Raw genomic sequence first — 11844 nt, 5'->3', positions numbered from 1 at the left:
AACAACTCTGTCTTTTAAAGTGATAAATGTGGAAGATTAGCTGTTTCTTTCCATATGATTACTGCAGCTCCTAGAAGGCAAACTTTTGATAATTAATAGAAACACCCAGAAATGTGTACCATTCAAAGAAAACAGTTTATCAGATCATAAGTTAAAGGAAATGTGTTACAGATACGATGGCTGTGATCATGACAGGAAATAAGGATAATATTTCATCTCTGTGGACCTCAAGGTTTCTTTGGCAGTTCTGCACTTTTCAAAGATGGTAGTTAAGCGTGCTTTGGCTATATTTAGTGTCACTAAGTGGGCCTTCCTTAAATCTAACCTGTATAAATGAGCAAGAGATAACATTGTGAATGAGGATTACAGCAGAGTTTAAGAGAAGGCCCTTGATTTCTATTCCTTGTACACTTTTTCCCCATGCAGAGTTAGGTTCCCTTCAGTGATGTCTCACCCTCATGCCAATGATCAGATTGCAAATTGCTCACAATGCTCAAAAATTAGGTGATGGGGGTCAGAGCTCCACTTCCTCTCTGTAAAATTGTCACACAACCAGTGAGTCTGAGAGCTTGCTCAGCTCGTAACTGTTTACTAATCTCAGAATCGCGAGAGGACAGCTTGTGAGTCTCCATACGGTGGAAATAGAGAGCGAAAACCAGAATGGTAATACGGTAGCCTGGCAGTTGGTCTTTGCAAATATCAAGGGTGTTGGGTTAGACTGGTCATCAGCTGAGTTTAATAAGCGTTTAGGCTTCTTCTTTGAAGGGAACAGATGTTTGTGGACCATTTGGAATGAGTTAGCGCTGGCTAGCCTTTGCTTTTCTTCTGTTTATTGTTTCTTTTAACCTGATTCTTTTTCATTTAAGATGCAAAAGAGAAATGGGTCTCTTTAGACAAGGTAGAAAGTTGTTCAGCCTGTCACTGTGAAACACGCATATGTGTACACCTCCCCACCCTGCTAGATGAGAGCTCAGTACAGGGGGAAGCCTGGCTCTGTCTTTCCCAGGAGACTAGTCAGCGTCTCAATCTTCTTTCTTTAGGTCTCCCTAAGCACCACCGAGGCCGTGCTGGCACTGAACAGGTACATATGTTCTGCCGTGCTCCCGCTTCTCACAAGATGCGCCCCTCTCTTTGCTGGAACAGAGCACTATTCCTCTTTGATCGACTCCACACTGCAGACAATATACAGGCTTTCCAAGGGCCGTTCCCTCACCAAAGCTCAGAGGGACACCATAGAGGAGTGTTTGCTGGCCATTTGCAAGTAAGTACCCGGTCTTAGGTTCTTCACTTCCGCATATGCGTCCACATCAGCTGCACTGAATTGTGTAACCCGAAACCTGATGAATCTAGTCTGAGGATATGCTCAGATGCTAAGGATGTGCTGGGTCCCCTACTTGCTGCAGGCTCTTTTTTCTTTTTTAAAAATTTTTTTGAAATATAGTTGATTTACAATGTTGTGTTAGTTTTGTGTACAGCAAAGTGATTCAGTTATACATATATATATATATATATACACACATATTCTTTTTTAGATTCTTTTCCATTATATGTTATTACAAGATATTCAGTATAGTTCCCTGTGCTGTACAGTAGGTCCTTGTTGGTTATCTATTTTATATATATATATAGATATATATATATAGATATATATGTATGTATGTATATTTTAATCTGAAACTTCTAACATCCCACAGGTTCTTTCTGATCGCCTCTCCCTTGGGGCTCATCTCTCTGTATTAGACTCACCTGGGAGCTACTAAATACCCCCCAATGCCAGGCCACACCTCGGCCCAAAAGATCAAAACCTTTAGGGATAAGAGCCAGACCTCTAGCTTGTGAAGCTCCCCCGATGATGCCATGATGTAGCCAAGACTGAGAATCACTGCTGCAGGTTGTCCTGGAGTCAGGACCAGCAGGTGCCCCCTTTAGCGGCCAGCTGGGTCTGGTCCTGATTCTTGCTGAATGGGTTGTTTCCTAGTCACACAAGAGATGACTACGCAGTGAGGGTCTAGGGCTGCCTAGAAAAAAGAAATTGGTCCGTCCTTTTAGGACATCAAGTTAAAAGGCAATCTCACATTTATATTTCAAGTGTAACAATGGTCCTTCCATTTTAAATGCTTTATTAAAATTAACCTCTATCTGCTACCTTTCTATCATCTAAGGCCTACAGGCTTCAACTACTTTAGGGACCAAACTGTGTCATGCACAGTACTGTTTGCCTAGGGTGTGGAGTGGAAGGTGGGAGACCTCCACCCAGGCCCCACAGAAGGGATTTCTCTCTGAGATCCTCTGCCAGAATCAGGCCCTACACTCTGACACCACTTCATTCATTCCAGTATTATTAGAACTGGCAGAGAATTAAGCTCATTTGAATACTGGTGGTCTTAGAAGAGAGACAAAGCTTGGTAAACACACTATAGGCCTCTAGGAATTAATAGGGTGACTAGGGTTTCCATGCTGCCACTTCAAAAGGAGGGACAAGAGCCCCATTACTGGTGTACATGGGCTCCTACTTTCCTTCTGAGTAGTGGCCAAGGGAATAAACAGTGAGTCTGCACAGAAAGAAAGTCTTCTATCAGCATCGAGTCTGTAATTGGCTGGTAGCCGCATCGATCACAGCTATAGATCTTGTTCTACCTTTTGCTAGATCTGAACTCAGCAGGTATCTTAGAAACCAAACCAAAAGTCCTGTCTCCCAGCATAAGCTGTTTCCTAGTTAAAAAAAAAAAAAAGTCATGGTGAGACTGATGTTAGCGCAAATGTTTTTAAAGAATCAGATCAGGGCTTCCCTGGTGGCGCAGTGGTTGAGAGTCCGCCTGCTGATGCAGGGGACATGGGTTCGTGCCCTGGTCCGGGAGGATCCCACATGCCGTGGAGCGGCTGGACCCGTGAGCCATGGCCGCTGAGCCTGCGCGTCCGGAGTCTGTGCTCCGCAACGGGAGAGGCCACAACAGTGAGAAGCCCGCGTACCGCAAAAAAAAAAAAAAAAAAAAAAAAAAAAAAAAAAAGAATCAGATCAGGCCTTGGGGAAATTAGAATTTTACATCAAACCAAAAATAGAGCTCACAGCCCTATTCCTGTACTCCTAGGAGCTTCCCCACTCCTCCTCTTGACCATCTGAGCTCTAGAAACACAGACAAACTGACACTTATGTAGATTTTTAATTTATTTTTAGTAAGTCAGGAATTAATCAAGTTAGAGATTTTTTTTTTATTTCTTGATTTTATTCATTAGTCAATCTAAGGTGATATTGCTAATTGGGTAAATGATGTTAAAAAAATGAGGAACTTTATATGCTTGTAATTACTACATTTAGAGACAAGCTTTTTTTTTTTTTTTTTTTTTCCTATGTATTATGCCTGACTTGTTCACTCCAGGGCTTTTTATCGCAAGGCCAGCTCTACCAAAAGTTGTGAAACAGACGAACTCTGTTGTCCATCTCCATTCATGTCCATCCTTCTTGTTGTAGATGCCTCCAAGGCTTTCTTCCTGGCATTTTAACATTCAACATCAGTTATTAACTTTGCCTCCAGGGCTCTTAGGCATCTCTGAAAGGGGCTCATGGGCTGAACTTACGTGCCAAATTGTGTGTAAGTGTGTATTTTCACTGGGAAGAATCCAGAGGTTCCACTGGGTTTTGAAAGGTTTGGCAATCTGAAAATATAGGCTAAATCAGCGTTGCTTATCTCTCCTTTCTCTGTCTCAGAATTTACTTGCACCAAATACCAAGGCCATGAACACTTTGATAATTTGGTACATTGTTCTCTAATTACTCAATTTGCCTTTTAAAGGAGTTTTTTGAGGACAGACCCTTAACCCAAAGAAATGATTTCAATAATGAGAATATCAGGGATCAGGTAGTAACTCAGAGCACCCTTCAGATCACACCAGAAGGTGGCCTCAGGTTCCACCTGTGCAGCTGATCACCTCTAACTTCTTCCTTTGCAGAGTTCGGGAGGATGGTCAGTTCGTAGCAACGGCTCTAAAATCACCTGCACTTTCTTTCTGTTATAGACTTCTTTGCACATAATCAGTGGCTGTATTTTGAGTGTGCATAGACCCTAGGACATCTTGTCACATGCTGATTGGAATTTAACCTTAGGGATCTCAAGCCATGAGCCCTACTCCCTCTTTCTGCATTTTAACTGTACTCAGTTTTTAAAGTGTTTTATCGTAGACTGTGGTTTATCCATGATCTTTTGATTTAGGAGCTAAGTGTTTTGAAGCTTAGCTCTAATATATGGTTATAGCTGAGTATTCCTTTCATTCCCTCTTCCTTATTTTTTTTTTCATTCTGTCCTTTTGTTTTTCTTATTTCATACTGCAGTCACTTGAGGCCTTCCATGTTACAGCAACTCCTGCGACGTCTAGTTTTTGATGTGCCGCAACTCAGTGAATACTGCAAAATGCCTCTGAAGGTAACCCTCTCTATTGTTACAGAAAAAACAGTCTATGGCACAGGAAACTCGCCTTGTAAAACATGATCTTCACAACTGGGGGAGCAAAGTACATCTTAAATGGGTTTTACTCCTTTAAATTGATAGCTAACTAAATACAGTCTCCAATATCAAATCCCTTCTTGAGTGTCAAGGTTGGAAAGAGTAGTTCTGCTAGATTCATTAACTGCTCCAATTTTCCTTAATCGATTTCTACCAATTACTTGTTATTTAGCAGAGGTTAGTGAGGGCACTTGGATTTTGTACTTTCCTGCCCTAATTAGGTTTTCAGAATGTTCTTAATCTCAAAAGGCTTTGAAGGCCCTGTGATTCTTCATTTAGGTACAGAAAATAAAATGTCCCTTTTCTATTCCATACTGTGTTGTGCCTTTTTTTCCCTTCTGTAACAGGTCCTCTTTTTCTTTTTTTTTTTTTTTTACTTCTCTTCTCTTGTTTTATTAATGAAAAGTAAGGCCACAGAGCCCTCTCTTAGCCACCTGATTCCTGATTTTCCCCCAAATTACCAACATTTTGTTGCTGGTATAGGGAGCGTCAGGCCTGGGTAGAAGGACACCAGACTCTGCCACCCACACAGAGGGCAGTGTTTTTCATCTTTTACCTCTGAGGCACCTGCCCTATTAGCATATTCAAAAGGGTCAGCAGTGACCAGCCACACCTGAAGATTCTGCCCAGTGATTTCAACAGAACTTTTCCCTCTTTTCAGGAATATCACTAGTTCAAGCAAGGATTTCAAGAAGCATTTTACTGGGATAAACAGAATTCCCAGAAGCCTTTAATTCATCCTCTTTCAGCACGCCACGCAGAAGACAGCTTGTATGCTGTCAGAGATTCCACAGTCCTCCACGGGCTCATTCTTATGTCTAACCCTAACACTCCCAGTTTTCATCCCCAAAAAAATCCTTTAGCTAAAAACGACAGTTTTTACAGTTCAGCCTGGCATTGCTTCCTTGGCAGACCTGTGCCGTCAGCTGGATTCTGGTTCCCAAAGAAACAACATCGATAGCACTCAGTAAGCTCACCTTTACCCCTTAGATCAGCGGGATTTTTCTTGGAGGATGTGGATCCCGCCGGCTGAGATGGGACCATTGGCAGTGTACGTGTGCCCTCTATTGGCCATGTGGGGAACTGCTGCAACATGACTGGACCATCAGAAGGCTCACGTGAAAGGCAGGGAAGCCAGGGGCCGTAATCAATGCTGAGAAAATCTGCAGACCCACAGCCTACTCCCCACCCTCCCCTCCCCATGTCAGCATTACCAGGATCTCCCAGATTTATTATAAGCAAAGATCTCAGAAGAAATTCTCCCCATCCCTGACTGGCTGGAACAGCACACGGTGACTACTTCCGGAGGGTAGCATTTTCTCAGTAGGAGTAGAAACAGTTCCTCTCCATTTTCCAGGAAATACGAGGGACGAGTTAGGAGGCACAAGAATTAATCAGGTAGATTGCGTTCAGGCTGGAGCTCATTAGGCACAAGAGCAGACCGTTCCCAGCGGCGTTTGGGGGCCACTCTGTAGATAACCGAACAGTTTCCATCGTTGGTTTCACTCTCCTGAGGCGTGTGTGCTGTTTTCTTCTCCCCTGTGTGCTGTTGACACCTGTGGATCATCTCTGCCCCACCCCACTGGCCCACATCCGTCCTCAACCTCCCAGCTTCTGACAAATCACTACGAACAGTGCTGGAAGTATTACTGTCTGCCGTCAGGCTGGGGGAGCTACGGTCTGGCTGTGGAGGATGAGCTGCATCTGACAGAGAAGATCTTCTGGGGGATTCTTGACTCCCTTTCCCATAAGGTAATGGCAGTGCTTCCTGAACAGAGAAGGGGGGGTCGCCCAACCTCGGTGATACAACCACCTGCACGTAAGAATAGCTGATACCTCGTCAGCCTCTATCTACCACGTGCCCAGAAGTGTGCCAAGCACTTCACAAGCAGATCACATTCACTACCCCAACTCTCTCAAGGAGGAACTACCCCGACCCTCATTTGCCAGGTGAGAGAAAGAGCAGCTGATGACTTGCCAGACTCACCCAGCGAATATATGGAAGGGCAACTTCCAGAGTGAATCACAGAAATATTTCCTGGTTCCAGTATTAATGACTTACCCCGCCCCCATCCCTTCCCTGCTATGTTGTATGGCCCCGGTTAGCTGGCCTTCACCAAGTTCAAGCCTAGAGAAGTCCTAGCGTCTGCCCCGATGCGGGGACGTGGGATTCCCAGGAGACCTTACTCCATTCAGGCGAGGTGCTTCCCAGCCACGGAGGCGAAGGAGCTTGAGGGGGGGACGCGGGCCTCTGCATCCCAAGCCTTCCTGTGCAGTCTGATTGGATTACAGCCCCGACCTGTATGTAGGCAGCCTCACACCTGCCTCCCCTTCCCTTACCCCAGATTTAGGTTTGTGACGTCACCAGCTTTAGACAAGCTCGGGAACATTCAGGGTGGTCTGGCCATAGACAGGTCACCAGCTTTAAAGGTAGAAAATGAGAAGTTTTTCGGGTTTTCGTACAGAAGTCTGGAGCAAGTGTACAGCCGCAGTCTGGTGTTTACCTATACTTAACGTGATCTTCCCTCCTATCTTCCTTTGGTCTAGTGCAAGCAGATCAAAGGTTGTCCCTCACCTGACACGTTTTAACTGAGATTCCTTCCTGGCCGGGTTCAGGAGAGAATGTCTGTGATACAGAGCAGCCTGCTGATCGTGTCAGCATATGACCCGCGTCAGCCACCGAGGGAGCCAGCAGAGCCGCTGTGCCCTCTCCAGGCACAGGGTGGGTCACTTTCTGTAACCATCTGTGGCCGACAAGTTTGTAGCCTCTGTTGGCCTAGTGAGAACCGCTTTAACCTTTAGATATCCCTGCAATTAACTAGTTAGGGGATACTGATTTAAACCTTGATTTAAGGTTTCTCAACCTACCGCCAACGGTGACTTGAAGGCTTTACAGATGGTCACTTTTCTGTGACAAGGATACCTCAGTTTCCACCAGAATGGATTACAGGCCTTACACATTCCCCATTTTGGTTAACGTGGGCAAATGCACGTGTTTTTTTTTTCTTCCCAGCTAATCGGTGAGTGGTTCTGCCTGGCGGGCTATGGTTTTGGTGTGTGTGCTAACATGGTCTTTGTCTTTCCTCACAGAGGTACGACCCAGATCTTTTCCGAATGGCCCTTCCCTGTCTCAGTGCTATAGCTGGGGCCTTGCCACCAGACTATTTAGATACCAGGATCTCAGCCACATTGGAGAAACAGATCTCAGTGGACGCAGATGGCAACTTTGACCCCAAGCCTATCAACACCATGAAGTGAGTTGAGTCCAGAATCATCTCTAAGCTGGTCCTAGATTTTGCCCCGTGGCCATTGTTTCTGTTTCAGAAGGTAGCCAGAAATTTAAGCTTCCCTTCCTTCCCTCCTGCCAACATGGTTCATCATGTCCCTTGACACTACAAGTCACATTAGGTGTTAGATTTTGTCCTCAACTCCTGAAAGATTAATCCATCCATATCTGTATTATTATATTCTGGGCTTTTTTTTTTTTGGAGGGTGGGGTTGGGTTATTTATTATAAGAGGTGGATGCTCTCCACATATGTCTCCTGAGGCACTGCAAGAACCCTGACAAATGATGCAATTAATTTATTAATGAGTTTTTTGACAAAATCTTTGCTCTTTGTGAATTAGGCCTGTACAGTACTAATAACATCATACATCAAAACATCTCCATAAATAACACTCAGCTGAGCTCCAGCAGGACTTCAGGGTGTGAGGGCAGAACAACATGGGGTCCTTATTTGAGCGACTGGACCTGCTCTTTGCCAACAGATGCTAGATCTTTGGAAAAACTCTACAATAGCGCTTTTTCATTTCTCCCCCTGATCCTCCAGCATTCCTCACTGGTGATGATTAGGCCACGGACAAAGTATTAGACAAGATCTGCTCAATTTTGCCTTTGGCAGTACGGCCCCAATTATGATTATGGGTCGTGGGGCATACAGGCTTCATCTCCAGCTGCAGTTTCAATGAAAAGCTCCAAAACTGCTGTAGAATGTGCAGGGAAAAGGAGGCATCCTCTGTGAGCCCCTTGAACTTATGTTTTATGGCAGTAGTTCTCAGATGAGAGCCATAGCCTCAGCCCTTCCCCGGAGCTGTCAGCTTGTGATAACATATAAAATTCATCTTTGGGAAAAGTAAATACATATTCCATCAGCAGAGCCTTGAGCTGAGTGGATGGTGGGAAACCGAATTGAACCTGCTGTAAGGAAGAGGTAAGGGGTGTGGTGAGCCTTCAAGCTAAGGCCAAAGGGAAGGCAGGTATTGATTTGGAGAACGTGGCCCTATGAAAACATAAGTGTGCTGAAGGAGGACAAAAGGTGTGATCGCTTGGACGCTTTTATAAACATTATGAGACAATGCGGTACTCAAGCAGTGGTGTGCTAATGGTGACTCATTCGGTGTTTTTTGTTCGTTTTTTTTTTTGCGGTACGCGGGCCTCTCACTGATGTGGCCTCTCCCGTTGCGGAGCACAGGCTCCGGACGCGCAGGCTCAGCGGCCATGGCTCACGGGCCCAGCCACTCTGTGGCATGTGGGATCTTCCCAGACCGGGGCACAGACCCGCGTCCCCTGCATCGGCAGGCGGACTCTCAACCACTGCACCACCAGGGAAGGCCCAGTGTTTTTTTGAGAGTTCTGATTTCTTCAAATAGACCTCTGACGTCAGTATGGCTCTTTGAGTAATATGAGTAATGGGGACTGTGACCAAAACTTAAACAGAAAAGGGCCTTATTGCAAGGATGTGGGGTCATTATTAAAACCTAGTGAAAGGCTGACTGCCCAGGCCTCAGCCAGGGCAGGAACTAAGGCAGAGTGACCAGATGGACATTCTCCAGGTGTCCACATTGGATGAGTCACCCTGAAGAGTTTGCTGTCCTGGTCTCACTCAACTGAGGATTCACATTCCAAGTTCCCTGGTGGTCTAGTGGTTAGGATTCAGTGCTTTCACTGCTGTGGCCCAGGTTCAATCCCTGGTCGGGGAACTGAGATCCTACAAGCCGTGCAATGCAGCCAAAAACAAAAAAAAAGATTCAAATTCCAGGAAGAGTGAGCCTGACTGGCCTCATCAGAGCCATTCCTCAGAGACAGTTCACATAAGCCTGCACGCAAGTCAGGAAGACTTATTCCTTAAAGCGAAGTGGAGGCGTATTGCCAAACAGAAGGGGCAAAAGCTGCAGGGCTAACAGAACTGACAGGTGTGCCTACTGGGTTGCCATGATTTCAGTATTTAAACATGAATCACCAAACCCCAAAAGGTAGACAAGCACTATTTTGGATCATTTGGTCCTGTAGCTACCCACTTCTGCCATCCGCAGATCGGAGTTGTGAGATGGCAGGACAGTGTCTTTGGATGAAGGGATTCTCACGGTCTAACCCGGACAGTTGTGGCCCAGGAGCCAAGGGAACCCAGAGCAGCTGGAGGGAGGCCACCTGTGAAGCAGAGGCTGCTGCAGAGACGCCCTCTGATTAGCCGTGGGTGTGTCTGCGACCTAGTCCTGGACATGCTTTGAGCTCAGGAAGGTCACTGCATCTGGGGTCCACCTTCAGATTTGGGGTTAACTGGTTGATCACATGCCACTTCTGATGGCTGTTAGCTCTGGCCATCTTTTCGGCACACGTGACTGAAGTGCTTGGGGAGGTTGTAATTTTATTTTTCCCCTCATTTCACAGTTTCTCCTTGCCTGAAAAATTGGAATACATCGTCACCAAGTATGCTGAGCACTCACATGATAAATGGGCCTGTGATAAGGTAGGGATCCTCATCCAACCCATAACTGTCAGGGGAAAAAAACAGCCGCCCAAGAATATGAAAGGGTCCAATCCTGGAAGTCTGCCTGACTTGTCTAAGCGACACACTCGCCACGCCAACGGCATTCGTTATTTCTGAGCGGCAGTTTCCCAGGGTTGGTGGAGATCGGAGAAATGGGCGGGGCAGTTGCTGATGCGGCTTTTTGTGTCTCTCAAGAAAACGATCGCTTTTGGGAGTGTTGATGTCTGTCTTCACGTTGCATTTCCTGGAGTCGGCGCCCAAGCACGTGCTTGCGTGTGTTTGACATAAGGGCTTAACGTGGGGCCGGAGGCTTTTATTAAATGTTTCCTTTGAACGTAGTGTCGGAAAAAGGGAAAATTGAATGGAAAGCTTTACCCTTGCATTTTGCCAGCAAGCTGAATTTTATTCTAGGGAGGACACGCGGCTTCCTGTGGTGGGCAGTGCTGGAACTTCCAGACTCTCCCTTATCAGTAAGCCTGTCCAGCTGGTGTTTAAAATTCTTCACCACATGAGGTCAGGCTGCTAATAAGTTTAATTGCTCTGTCAGCCCTTTAATGCTGGCAGGCACATGGGGAGGAATGCCAAAGACATCTCGGAGTCCTGTGGGCAGCCAGTTAAGCACTGGGCCTTTGCCCAGAGGCAGCTTACAGCCCGTAACGGTGGACCTGTCTCCACAGCAAGGCCGCAGCAACCACCTGTCTGGATGCACCCTGGATGAGGGACAGCTTGAAGCCCTGGCTCAGCCTCTGCTCTGATTCTCTCCTGAACCCCTGTTGAGAGCTCCTGATGACTCCAATCGTTGTATCTGTAGAATGGGCTAATACTCATGATTCTAGAGCAGAGGTTGGCATGCTTTTTCTGTAAAGGGCCAGAGAGTAAACATTTTAGGCTTTGTGGGCCGGACAGTCTCCACTGCAACTACTCACGTCTGCTGGTGTAGCACAAAAGCAGCCGATGACGACACATGAATCCATCGCAATATCCAATCCATCCCTAAGCCATGTGCATTTCACCTCCTTGTCGCTTTGGAATGTGGATGGTTCTCTCTGTGCCCATGCCGTGGTTTTCGTCCAAGCTGCTCTCATCTTTCACCCAGACAACGTGATAACCTTCTAACTAGTCTGCCCACGTGCACTTTCTCCAGTCCGTTCTTCACGCTACAGGCAAGTGATGGTTTCAGTGTGCAAATTTGGTCAGATTCTCCCAAATGGGTCAAGTTCTCCAACCCAGCCCCTTCTCCTTGTTAAAATCCCTTAATAACTTCCAACTCTTTTCAGGTAAACGTCAAAATCCTTAATATGGCCTGATAGGCACTGCTTAATCTGGTCTCTGCTACCATCTCTAGCCTCATCTCTCCCTTCACCCTCTGCCCTCCAGCCATATCGCCTTCATTTAGGCTCGTTCTCTCTCTCTCTCTCTCTCTCTCTCTCTCTCTCTCTCTCTCTCTGCATATGCCTGAATCTGCCCCCTGTCTGAGCCAGGTACCCATCTGCACTCACACGTGTGAAAACACCATTCACCAATTCCTCCTTCAAAATCTGTTCAAGTGTGAATTCCTAGGACGCCTCTTTCCCAG

At 46.1% G+C, this 11844-nt stretch overlaps 1 protein-coding gene across 1 annotated transcript in view; it reads left to right on the top strand.

Annotated features, from left to right (window-relative positions):
* Window positions 1-11844, top strand: part of RYR3 (ryanodine receptor 3) — a 366040-nt gene that overhangs the window by 253862 nt on the left and 100334 nt on the right. Inside the window, exons 48-52 of the mRNA XM_073799899.1 lie at window positions 1041-1261; window positions 4328-4418; window positions 6111-6251; window positions 7590-7753; window positions 10169-10247. Of these exons, the coding sequence (XP_073656000.1) occupies window positions 1041-1261; window positions 4328-4418; window positions 6111-6251; window positions 7590-7753; window positions 10169-10247 (696 nt within the window). The remainder of the gene's footprint in view (window positions 1-1040; window positions 1262-4327; window positions 4419-6110; window positions 6252-7589; window positions 7754-10168; window positions 10248-11844) is intronic.

Source organism: Tursiops truncatus, chromosome 2 (assembly GCF_011762595.2).
Source record: "Tursiops truncatus isolate mTurTru1 chromosome 2, mTurTru1.mat.Y, whole genome shotgun sequence".
NCBI lineage: Eukaryota > Metazoa > Chordata > Mammalia > Artiodactyla > Delphinidae > Tursiops > Tursiops truncatus.
This window is presented reverse-complemented; position numbering and strand designations above follow the sequence as displayed.